Source organism: Geotrypetes seraphini, chromosome 4 (genome assembly GCF_902459505.1).
Source record: "Geotrypetes seraphini chromosome 4, aGeoSer1.1, whole genome shotgun sequence".
NCBI classification, from domain to species: domain Eukaryota; kingdom Metazoa; phylum Chordata; class Amphibia; order Gymnophiona; family Dermophiidae; genus Geotrypetes; species Geotrypetes seraphini.
Window position 1 is genome coordinate 41,110,864 of NC_047087.1, and position 12,738 is coordinate 41,123,601.

Below are 12,738 nucleotides of genomic sequence, written 5' to 3' on the forward strand. Positions count from 1 at the left end.
CCTGTACGATGTGCTTAATGGAGCGCATTTCCTTGAGGAGGAGGTCAAACTGAGCATCGTCATGCTTCAGCGCCATCTTGTCGGGTGAACTTGGGTCAAGCTTAGGCCTCTTACCGCTGAGTGGCGCGGGCGAAGCAGCGTCTCCCTTAGTCAATTTCGGAGGAGTCATAAGGGGCAAGTAGTGAGCCGCAAACTACGTGGAGATAAGAAAAACAACCCCCGGATAGCCGGTAAATCTGTATGTACGGTGTAGTTGTGGAGGAGCAGTCACTCCATGCGTCCGATCTCCGCGGCAGACAGGCTCCGCCCCCCAAATCAGCAATTTTAAAAAAAAAATAATTTGGTAACAGTTTGATAACTTTATTTAGCTTTATTTACAAATTCTTTGTAACATATTTAACTCTATACAAAATTCTATGTAACAATATGTTGCTTGTAACCTGCACAGAACGCTAATTAATGAAGATTCTGCCAGATATAAGATTGCATGTAACATTAAAATCATATTTTTTTAATAAAATGATTTTTTTAAGGAAAAATCTATCTAAAGATGGTTTTCTATTTAAGATACATTATAGTCCAAAAGTTATTCACCAGAAAATAAGGATTAGTTTTTAAGTATATAGGGGCTCATTTTCAAAGCATGAGGCTGTATGTTCATGCAATTTTTAAAGTTTTTGGTAAATGAATTCCATTAATCCATTCACAATGTCATGGGTAATTTTTTTATCTAGAAAATATTATCATAGATGCTTGGTTTTGCATTTCTCAAAACACTGAATCTGTGTCTGCAGAGATAACATGATGCTTCTTTGCAGCAAAAATGTTATAAAATATGCAGAGTTGAGAACATAAGAATATAAGAAGTTGCCTCCACCGGGTCAGACCAGAGGTCCATCCCGCCCAGTGGTCCGCTCCCGCGGCGGCCCATCAGGTCCGCGACCTGTGAAGTGGTTTCTGACCACTTCTATAACCTACCTCAAGTTCTATCTGTACCCCTCTATCCCCTTATCCTCCAGGAACCTATCCAAACCCTCCTTGAACCCCTGTACAGAGTTCTGGCCTATCACATCCTCCGGAAGCGCGTTCCATGTGTCCACCACCCTCTGGGCAAAAAAGAACTTCCTAGCATTTGTTCTAAACCTGTCCCCTTTCAATTTCTCCGAGTGACCTCTAGTGCTTGTGGCTCCCCACAGTTTGAAGAATCTGTCCTTATTCACTTTCTCTATGCCCTTTAGGATTTTGAAGGTTTCTATCATGTCCCCTCTAAGTCTCCTCTTCTCCAGGGAGAACAGCCCCAGCATCTTTAACCTGTCAGCGTATGAGAAATTTTCCATACCTTTTATCAGTTTAGTCGCCCTCCTCTGCACTCCCTCGAGTACCTCTGCACTCCCTTTGCAAAATCGATGTACACAGAATCAACCCCTTAAGTGCTAAGTTTATATATCTGCACAAAGACCTAAGTGTGAGGAGGAAGGGGCAAGCAGTAAAAATTAAAGTTAAAACTTAAGTAGAATATGCCACATGTCCTTGGATCCTTTTGTGCATAGGGTGAGGTTTATCATATTATTTATTCTCTCCTTGGAGAAAAAAAAGCTATAATAGCAGCAGGCTATAAAATAGACCCAGTTTGGGAATATTTTAATGATGTTACTCTATCCATGGGAAGGCAGCCATGGGTGAAAAATGCAAACACTGTGACAAAGAAAAGCAAGGCCTGGTGGCCCGAATGATACATCATGAGAAGTGCTTTGATGAAGATGACAAAAAGAACATGTGAACAAGAAGGATCTTCAGGTTGATAAATGTCACATTTGAGCAAAAATATATTTATTACTGCATGTTGCTGTCATTTTGACACAGTTGTTATGAAGAAATAGAGTTGAAACAAGCAAGGAAAATATAGTATTAATTAGGAGAAACAAAAATCAGGCTGCCATCTCTCTCATGGCTCTCTAGTACCCCCCTATAATACTTTATTTTTGATCAGTAAATTTAATCAACTATTTCTTCTGTAAACTTATAAAACATTGGAAATTATCCTGCAAAGATTTTCAACTCTGTTAACAGTCATAACATTTCTCACTGATGGTTCTTGCAGATCATTAGAAACAGAGGAAGAAGAAAACATTGGAGAGACTGGTAATGGGACTTCTTACTTTTAAAAGTTTCTGTAGTTCTCAACAGTGAACTATCAGGTTGAAGAAAAACTTCTAGCAGGAGTGAATCCAAAGGGTCCATGGCCCTCTCTTGCTCCAGAGTATCAAGCTTCCCCTGCATATTAGCAGATTGAAGAGGAGGAGTGTAGAGACCTTGGAAGACAGGAAAGCTTCAAAAAGAAGATAGTACCCACAGTTCACCGCAATGTCATTGCCTGCTACAGATAGTGATCCATAGGTCCCTTGACAACAGCAGGTTGAAAATGTTTCTTTCCTTCTTTTCATTTCCCAAGTAGAGGAGCCGAGAAATACGCTCTTCGCTCCTCTGTGGTTCCAAAAGAGTTCCAATCACGCCTCTTCAGGTATGTACCAGGCTGCAGCAGGGATGCCTAATTTTATCTGGAAGGGCCACAGTCTTGGAAATGATGGTCCATGACGTTATTCTTATTGCCTGCTGCAAAGAGCTAACACCGTAGCACAAATAGATAGCCTCTTCACCAAGATTAAACCATAAATCTATCCTCTCTGGCTACCTCATCACTGTCTGGTGTGTTCTTTTCACATACACCCTCCATTATGTTTTTAGTTTTACCTTTGATTCTTGTTGAGACATCTTCATAGAATATTACAAATATCTTAACCTCAAGGTTCAGTCATAAAAGCAACTTAAGAACCTCAGAGACACCACTCAGGGTTCCATACACTCATAGCCTTAAGCTTTATGTGCCATCTCTTCACTGGTTCTAGCTTTCTGGTCTCAGGAGCTGGAGAGAAAGCCAACATGTTTTGCTTCCTGCTTTATCAAAGCCAATCTCCTTTATACCACTGACATCTATCATGATCACTTTTTCCATGTTTAGTGTGCTGCAGCTCAACAAAGTTTGCGGGACAATGGCCTAGTGAAATCCAGGATATGCCACTACGATTTGAGGCTGCATCAAAATTTTATCCCCTCTTCGCTTGTTTTAATAATCATGCTGGTTATTTTTTAGAGAAGAAAACAATTCACTACTCAGAAAGAACATCTTTTATGAACAAAAGCCCCCACAATAAAAAATAGAAAAATACTCCCCCAGTCCAGATGGAGTAGTTCTTTCCTGCAAACTAATTCTATTCTACAAATATTAACCTGCCACATCTCTCAACTGTGGAAACCCGTTGTTCCAGGTCAGTGACTCGCGTCAAGTTGTCCTCTAAAAGTGATCCCAATTTAGTGAGTTGAGAGGATAATTGTTCCATACTAGTTAGGGGCCAGTGCTTGCAAGATTACTTGTTTCAGGTCTCCCAGCGCTTCCTCAGTAGGCTCCATCATTTTATCTTCTCTGGGTTTCATTGTCCATCAACTATAAATGTAGATCGTTGTTCTGAAAAGGTCAGTTACGAACACAATCACTCCCAATAAGTAAGTATGAGGCTAGATGCTCTCTCACTCACAGCATCACATGATCTCTCTAACCTGCCACAACTCTAACAAATGTCCTGTAATTTCCACCACCGCTACAAGAAGGTATCCCAAACTGCTTTATGTTGTCACTTTGTGACCTCAGTGGAAAGATTGTGTATTTACCTTGTTAATCTTCTTTCTAGGAGATAGAAACGTTAAGTCTTGAACCAGTGAGTTTATGTACCTTCACCCACAAGATGTGTGAGGACAGCCTCATTTGCATTTTTCCATTCCACTTCCCTTCTCCCTGGGCTGTCCTATACTCTTCAGTTCATATCAAAACAGGTGGTCAGCCCTGGCGAATAAACAGAAAAGGGAGGGGTATAGGCACTCTCTCTGAGAAACAAGTGTTTTTCTGTTCATAACACAACAAAGAACAATGATGCACCATTTTTAACCCATAATGAGATGAAATACAGTTCACCTATTTGAGTGCAACCTGCACTAATAGTCATGGGGTTCTTGTGAATACCCCCATTTTCTTGAGATAGATGAGCTTCAATTCACCCAGAGTGTAGTAGGAAACTGGAACGCTCTTCCGGAGTCTATTATAGGGGAAAACACCCTCCAGGGTTTCAAGACAAAGCACTGGTCTTGACCTAGGGGCTGCCGCATGAGCGGACTGCTGGGTAGGATGGACCACTTGTCTGACTCAGCAGCAGCAATTATTATGTTCTCTTGCTACAGGCCACAAAGAAATAAGCTGTTCGATGCTATGAGACAGAATGGCAGGCTACGAATCATCTGACAGGGCGGGTTTCAAGACTGACATTCCTTTCTCCTAGAAAGAAGATTAACAAGGTAGATACATAATCTTCCCTTCTAGTTCAATATGAACGTCGGTCTTGAACCAGTAGGATGCATCAAAGCAGTCCCATAAATCTAGGGTGGGGCAGACGAGCCTGCTGACAGCAATGAAACTCCAAAGGTAGTATCCAATCTTGCCACATCTACCATGTAAAATTTTGTAAATTTATGGAGAGGACCAAGTGTCTGCTCTACAAATCTCTTCATTGGACACTGCTTTTGACTCCGCCCAGGAGAAGGCTACGCTCCTAGTGGAGTGGGTCTTCAGGGAAGTCAGAGGTATTTTACCATTCCCAATATAAGCCAATAAAATGGCCTTTCAAATCCATCTTGAAATGGTTGCTTTCAAAGCCAGCTGTCCCCGGTGGCTAGTGCTCGCTAACACAAAGAGATAATCTGACAGCCGAAACGCATTAGTCACTTCTAGGTAATACAGCAACATTCTGCAGACATCTAGCAATTTCATAATCCTGTCTGTCTTCTTGAATCTAGAAGACATATACGTAGGCAACCGGACCTCCTTGGAGTCATGAAAACTGGACAATATCTTCAACAAGAAGAAGAGGACTGTAAGCAGGACTATTCTTGCCTCTGATATTCTGAGATTATGTTCTCTGCAGTATAGAGCCTGCAGTTCCTATACTCATCGTGCAGACGTGATAGCCAACAAAAATGCTGCTTTCACAATGACATCCATTATTGATGCCTTCTCCAACGGCTCATATGGAACTCTGGTTAGAGCTCGTAGAACGAGATTCAGATTCCACTCCGGAAAAGGGGACCATATTGGTGGATGAAGACGTGACACTCCCTTCAAAAATCTGGATACATCTGGATGAGAGGCCAAGGTTCTTTGTTGACATGAGGTCTGAAGCACAAGAGACCTGCCCATGTGTTGTTTGATTCTTGGACCTCAAGAGAGTGGCAATGACCACATCCAAATAGCCTTTGAACACTAATGCTGTGTGCTCAAGAGTCATGCTGTAAGATCAGAGTGGTCCACATTTCCAGGGCAATAGGGCCTTGTGTTAGCAATCCTAAATGACAAGGTAGTCTGAGACCCTGGTCCTGTTTTAAACTGATAAACAATCAAAGCAGAGTTATAAAAAATTATTTTCAAATAAAATCGCATCAAATATGTTATAAGAATGTAAATCTTGGCTGTAAATCATTCCATTAAAAGAGGGGTAAAGACTTTGGACAATTATTATATCGTTTCAAAACAGTCGTAACTGGTCAATTGAACGAAACATTACTGTAATCATAGGTCATAAAAAACCCTCTTATACATTTACATATAACTTAGTGTGGCATGTTGTCAGAATAACAGTAATAATTTTTCAAAATAATCATTTATCTTAATAACTTAACATGCGTGACATCATTGCATCGACGTCCACGCATGCGCGGAGGCCCATCTGGCTGCGACCCGCTTCAGTGGAGGGATCTGGGAGGTGCGGTGAGAGGAGGAGAGGCACTAGTCAGGAGTCATCTGCGCCGGCTGACTTCCTACAGGTATGTCCTGTAGGGAGTCAGCCGGTCTGGACGACTCTCCTCCTTGCCAGTGTGTCGCGGCACACCTGAGATCTCAGTAGGCAGTTTGCGATACACTGCTATAGATCATAAGGTATACCATAGATCATGGTTAAGTGGATTAGTGACAAGTGCTGGAGTGAATATGTACACGGGATTTTAAAATTTATTAGGAAGAGCTGTTTGTACTTATTAGACTGACATTACAAAACAGTTTACCTATTGTGATGAATAGACATCAATTCTTTTCTTTTTTAGATCTATTTAGCACACTCAAGGGGGAGGGTGGATATGGAGTGTAAGTTAATAAGATATGTTATCATATGTTATACAATATAGTACACTCTATTTTAGTTGAAAATGTGATGAATGGTGGGTGGGTTTTTTTGTTTTTTACACTATTAGATCTTATGTGTTAGATATTATAGTGCTATATTGGAATTACTTGTATGATATATTTTTGTGCACTTGTTTGATTTGAAAATGAATAAAGATTAAAAAAAACAAACACAAAACAGTTTACCTGTAATCCTCCTCAGTTGGATAGCTGAAGAGATGGAAGAGAATGTGGCAAACTGAAGTGCATTGCCTCGGCAAAAATAAAAATAGTACAACACTGGAAAAAACTCATCCCTGCCAAGATGGTAAAACTTAATTCAAAAGTCAGAAGAGGCGTTTCAGATAATAGAAATAACAACCTATAAAACTGCAGGGCGGAAGCCTTTCAGATGGTGTGGTTATCATATAGAGTAATATAGTCAGTTTTGTGTAAGTGATGTAGGTTAATATTTTGTTATTAGCAGCTGTCTTGTCAGTAATTCAATCCATCATGGCTGATAAGTTGATGGCAGAGGATGAACGGGATAAGTAAAGAGTTGGAGACAAAGTTGTGAGAGAAACGGCTTTGCACTGTATTGTTTTTGAATTGCTTGATTTAAGATGACATATAGCCATGTATTCAGATTTACATTTATTTAAGTTTTGAAATAAGTTTAGCACTGGGAATTAAAAAAGATTTTATTTTTAATATATGGGATGATGGAAAAAACAAAGCAAGCAGAAACCAACCTATCTATGAACACAGGAGATTAACCAGCTGAGGACTGTTTCAAACGAAGTCCAGACCAGTGATTCCCAAACTGTGGGCCAGGACCCCAAACAGATTTATATCAGTGAATAGTGTCCCAGAAAAAGGGCTGCTCCACCTCTCTCTGGGTCTCCATTGTGATCTATGCCCAGCATTGGCAATCAGAGTGGGACCTTGAGTCAGTGAACTTTCACGGATCCTGCTTCTTCCTTCCATTTGGGTTTCCAATTAGACTGGAAACTCATATAGTGTGCTGAGGACTGTGAATGCAAATTAACACATAGATTTAACAAATGAGATTTTCAGCTAAGGATTAAAAAAAGCTGGCTGATTGTTTAAATTGTCTATATCTTTATGTATGATTTCAGCCAGGCTATGTGTTCAACTGGGAGAGCCAAAGATGCTACCTATTGCTGTTGTTTCCACCAGCACTTTTGCTGGTACTACCATTGTGTCATACTTAGCATGAATGGATGGGGAAAGAGTGGATGAGAGGGGAAGGAAAGGTCTGCTATTTTGTTTTCATCAGAGGTCTCCTGAATTTTTAAATAAAACGGAGTCATATTGGATAACATATAACATAACTTTATTCTTCTATACCGCCACAATCAAACGATTTCTAGGCGGTTTACACAGAAGAGAGCTGAACAATCATCGAAGTACAAGTAGTTAAAATACAACATGTTTCCTATGTATACACAATATAAAATTTATGTTATCAAAAAATTTTCAGTTAAGAAATGAATTTATCAAACAGTACAGGCTTAATTTCTTTTCGAAATGCGCCATAGGACAGCATGGCTCCACTAATGTAACTACCCAGCCAGGACTGTTGCTTACTTGCTTGAAATGCAAGAGTCCTATCCAAAAAAAGACCTGTATCTACAGCCGGTAATTTTAGGATAGGTGAATAAATTGCAATTCCTAGTTATCCTCGTAGGGCTGTATAGCACGAAATGGGATAAAAGGTAGATTGGGCCAGTCCCCAAACCAGCTTAAAGCAAATACAAGATAATTTAAATATTACTCGTGCTTCTACCGGTAGCCAATGTAACAGTCGACAGTAGGGACTAATATGATCATTTTTCTTCAACCCAAATATTAGTCGGACAACCGTGTTCTGTACTATTCTCAGTTTTCTCAGGATTTTCTTAGGATCTCCCAAATAAACAATGTTGCAATAATCCAGTATAGATAAGACTAATGTCTGCACCAATAATCTAAAGCACAGTTCTTCAATCGCCGGTCCGCAGACCAGTGCTGGTCTGCAGAAAATTTCTGCCGGTCCGCACAGGGCCAGCGAGATCAAGTCGGCAGTTAAATTTCCTGCCGACTGCGGTTCCTGCTCACTAATGTTCCTCCCAGCCTCAGGCGATCAAGACAGGCTGCCGACGTCAGGGCCTTCCCTCTCTGAGTCTCACCTGTTCGGAAACAGGAAGTTGAAACAAAATAGGCAGGACTCAGAGAGTGAAGGTCCCGACATCGGCAGCCTGTCTTGATCACCGCCCCTGCTGAGTTGCTGAAGAGGGCCGCAGATTCAGGTGCAGGTGGAGGGAGATGGTCAGCGTGTGCGAGCAAGATCCTGGGGAGCCTTCACAGTGCCTTCCTCCCCTCCCAACAGCTCTCCTACTTGCCAGGGCAGTGATTTATCAGCAACTTCCTGCAGGCAAGTACTGAGAGCTGCTGGAAGGGGAGACAGCCACTGTAGGAGACAGGGAAGCTGCTGGATAAAGGGAGAGCTGTTACTGGACTTGGAGAGAGTTAGAAGGAGAGATGCTGCTGGGAGGGGAGGAAGGAAAGGGATGGGAAGAGAAGAGAGTTAATGTTGGATAGAGGGAGGAGGGAAGGGAGAAGAAGGAGAGATGCTGCTGGAAGGGGAGGAGGGAAAGGGATGGGAAGAGAGTTAATGTTGGATAGAGGGACGAGGGAAGGGAGAAGAAGGAGAGATGCTGCTGGGAGGGGAGGAGGGAAAGGGATGGGAAGAGAGTTAATGTTGGATAGAGGGAGGAGGGAAGGGAGAAGGAAAAAAAGGAAGGAGGGAAGGGAGAAAGAAAAAATGAAGGAAACAGCTGGCAGGGAGATTACAGGAGGGGAAGGGGGTCAGAGTGGAATGGAGAGATCAGATGAGGGAAAGGGGAGAGAGAGGAATGAGAAAGTAGAGAGATATTGATGCTGGAAAGGGGGTCAGCAGAGAAATGAGAGAGGGATAAAGATGATAGATCTGGTGTAGGAGAGATAAAAATGAAGAAGGCAGTGAAGCTGGAATGAATGATGTAAAAAGGAGAGAGGAGGAACAGGCTGGATGTACAGGGAAGAGGGGCATAGAAAGAAGTCAGATACATATGGAATGGGGAGAGGGCAGACATTGGATGGAACGGGCAGATGCTGGAAGGAAAAGAGTGAAAAGAAGATGAAAGCAGAAACCAGAGACAACAAAAGGTAGAAAAAAATAATTGTATTTCTATTTTGTCATTAGAATGTATCAGATTTGAAATATATATCCTGCTAGAGACATAACTGGGGACTGTAGTATTCTGTTAGCATGATATTTCTATGTAGCATTCTATAATAACTTGGCTTGTTCAGTTTTCTGATAGTAGAGGGGATATATGGGAAGGGGAGGGGAGACAGGGGTTTTGTTGGTCCGTGCTCTGTATATTTGTATTTATAAAATCACAATTGTTCAGAATATTGTTTCTTTTTATACTTTAATAAAATACGTTCAATATAAAATCATAATTGCGGCTTGTGCAGATGGGATCAGATGGTTTGCGGGGACTGAGCTCGCGGAGATGGGGCGTAAACGTGGTTTTTAACTTTTAGTCCTAGTAGTTTGCCGGTCCACAAAATAATTCTTTTATTTCTGCCGGTCCACGGGTGTAAAAAGGTTGAAGAACACTGATCTAAAGGATAGAGGATCAAAGTATTTTTTGATGATCTTTAGTTTCCATAGCGCAAAAAAGCACTTCTTCACCATTATCAGTTTGTGAAGCACAGGTCTCGACACCATGAGCCTTTCATGTAGGTTTACATTACATTAGTGACTTTTATTCCAAACTTAAAATACAACATTATGGTAGAATCAGAGTCAATCTTGGCAGACCCAAATCACTTATAGGAACATCTCTGCAAGTAAGATCTACATCAAAGAGCTAACATCATCTAAATATATATAGTACTTATCACATTCTACAAAGGGGACCTTCTGGGACACACTAGGAAGTGACTGAAGTAGAGAAAAAAACCTGACAAACATGCACCCAACAATCTAGTGCAGCTAAAGCTGTGATTTATGTTAGACTGAGAAAAACAACAAAAATAACACAATTTTAAAGCTGTAAAATGTAGAAATGAAACAAAAATAAAGGAAAAAATAATACTTTTTTTATTGGACTAACTTAATGTAGTTTATGATTAGCTTTCAAAGGTAACCCTTTCTTCCTTTGTTCTGAGAAAGAAGGGGTTACCTTTGAAAACTAAATCACAAACTGCATTAAGTTAGTTCAAAGCTGTAAAATAAACATATAGGACATGTAAAAGCATAAAAATCACACCCAAATATGTAAGCACCAAGGAAACATTAAACTTTGGGGAACAAGAGAAAAGGAAAACACTGCCTAAAAATGGGACAACAGCAAATTGGCAAGATGTTCTCATCTGACAAATCAATGAGGTGAACAGGAAGTTCAATGGGTCACATATGTTGATTTATTCATGAGATACATATCATGTCACCATCAATCTGGATCATGGAGATTACAGAAAATTGATCAACTACCTAAGATCCAAGCTCTCATTTTTTGAAAAAGAAAAATATTTTTTTTACCGTTTCCTCTTGGGTAGTTACATAAAGATATACTTCATAACAGTCGTCTTCTTTAGAACATACTTTGACTTCAATGCAGGTAGATGCTAAATGATCAATAACACATTAAATAAGATTGCTAAGAAACAAAATTCAATCTTTTATTTCATTACTTAAGTACAGAAAAGAGCTTTTGCTATCCAGCTCAAATGCTGTAAACTGTGGTTCATCTTTATAACATGTTAGATTTAACAAATGAGATTTTCAGCTAAGGATTAAAAAAAGCTGGCTGATTGTTTAAATTGTCTATATCTTTATGTATGATTTCAGCCAGGCTATGTGTTAAACTGGGAGAGCCAAAGATGCTACCACTATCTTTATACAGATACTTTTTATGAATAAAGTTATTTCTGCCTTTTCTACATTCAGCTTTACATATTTACGTTATATGAGTCTTGGCTGGATATTTTCACTACTCAGAATTTTTTGATCAAGCTCCTGGCCAGTGGCCACCCCAAATCTTGCCCTCATTTGGTCTCAAGTTTTGCACTTATTTATTTAAAATATTTATAAACCATGCTAACAATTCAAGTTACTGTAGCATAAGCACTAAGAATTTTGAAGAAAAATGAATGCCAATTAGTACCTGCTATCAACAGCTTAACTGACTTTGAATGCTGGATCCTTTGGAGCTTAGATTTTCAGCAGGCCACCTTATGATGACAATCAGAAAAGCAAAGGGGTGGCGAACCACAAAAAATAAACCAAAAATGCAAAGAGTGGAAAAGCCACAAATTACCAGGAGTACAAAATAGAATAAATTTATTAAAAATACTATATAAAATAAGGCAGCAAAAATAAGTAGATATACTAAGGACCCAACATGGTCTGTGTTTCGGCAGCCTATACCTTCCTCAGGAGTCCTTAGGGAAAGAAAGACACATGGGTTGTATTACACAATACAGTTTTTAACTTAATAATATGTGTGACATAGTGAGATGACATAACTGCATGTGGTCTGTACCACTGTGATGAATGTAACATGTTATATAGTGCATAATGATGTGAATCATGCAAAAAAAATATATGAAATGTGATTCTGTACATAAGACAGTTTGAAAATGTTATTAAAAGTTGTAAACTTATGGTTAGTTTGAGCCAAAAATATGAGAAAAGAAGAACCAGAGGGAATAATGGGTTGTTTGTTTTTACATACCATGTCATCCAGTGTTGCACCATATAAAATAGAACAAAAAACTTACACAAAATTTGTTACAAGTATATTATGATAAATACCAAAAAAATGCTCAGAAACTAAAAAATGTCCTGAGATCTATAATACTTAAGAGCAACATATCAAAGGAGTTGCAACTCCTTTGTTATATGAGGGACTATATAACACAACAAAAGTTACAGTTATGCAACAGTGGCTTTTCCCCTCTTTGTATTTTTGGTTTCACCTTAAGACGACTCCAGTTTAGATCCTATAATCTTTAAGAGCATGCTCATTAAATTTAGGAGTTTAGTGTGACTATTCTGTCAATTAAAACCTGGCAAATACCAATTTAACTAAAGAAGTCTGCAATGCATTTATTACTGTTAAACAATATACTGTACTATAAACAGTGAGTTAGTTTTATTCATAATTAAAAAAGTACAACATAAATCAAATACCATGTAATTGAACATTTAAACCAACTGAACATCTTATTTACAATTCAGACAGCCTAGTCTGAGGTCTATCACATAAAATTATACAATTTATAGTGAACCAGACTGTTGTCAACTAATAACTGGTAAAACAGTATTAAAGAAAAAGGAAAAACATTTCTGTAGGTCCTTAAAATCTATCAAAATTTTGATCATAGCTCAAATTTTGGTATCTCACTGAATAAGTATTTCA

The 12,738-nt window shown here is 39.4% G+C and overlaps 1 protein-coding gene across 7 annotated transcripts in view; it reads right to left on the reverse strand.

Moving 5' to 3' along the window:
- Positions 1 to 12,738, reverse strand: part of TDRD12 (tudor domain containing 12) — a 231,110-nt gene that overhangs the window by 181,050 nt on the left and 37,322 nt on the right. For all 7 annotated transcript variants that reach the window (XM_033940266.1, XM_033940270.1, XM_033940268.1 and 4 more), the window contains one exon: positions 10,857 to 10,942. In XM_033940266.1, coding sequence (XP_033796157.1) covers positions 10,857 to 10,942 — 86 coding nt within the window. The remainder of the gene's footprint in view (positions 1 to 10,856; positions 10,943 to 12,738) is intronic.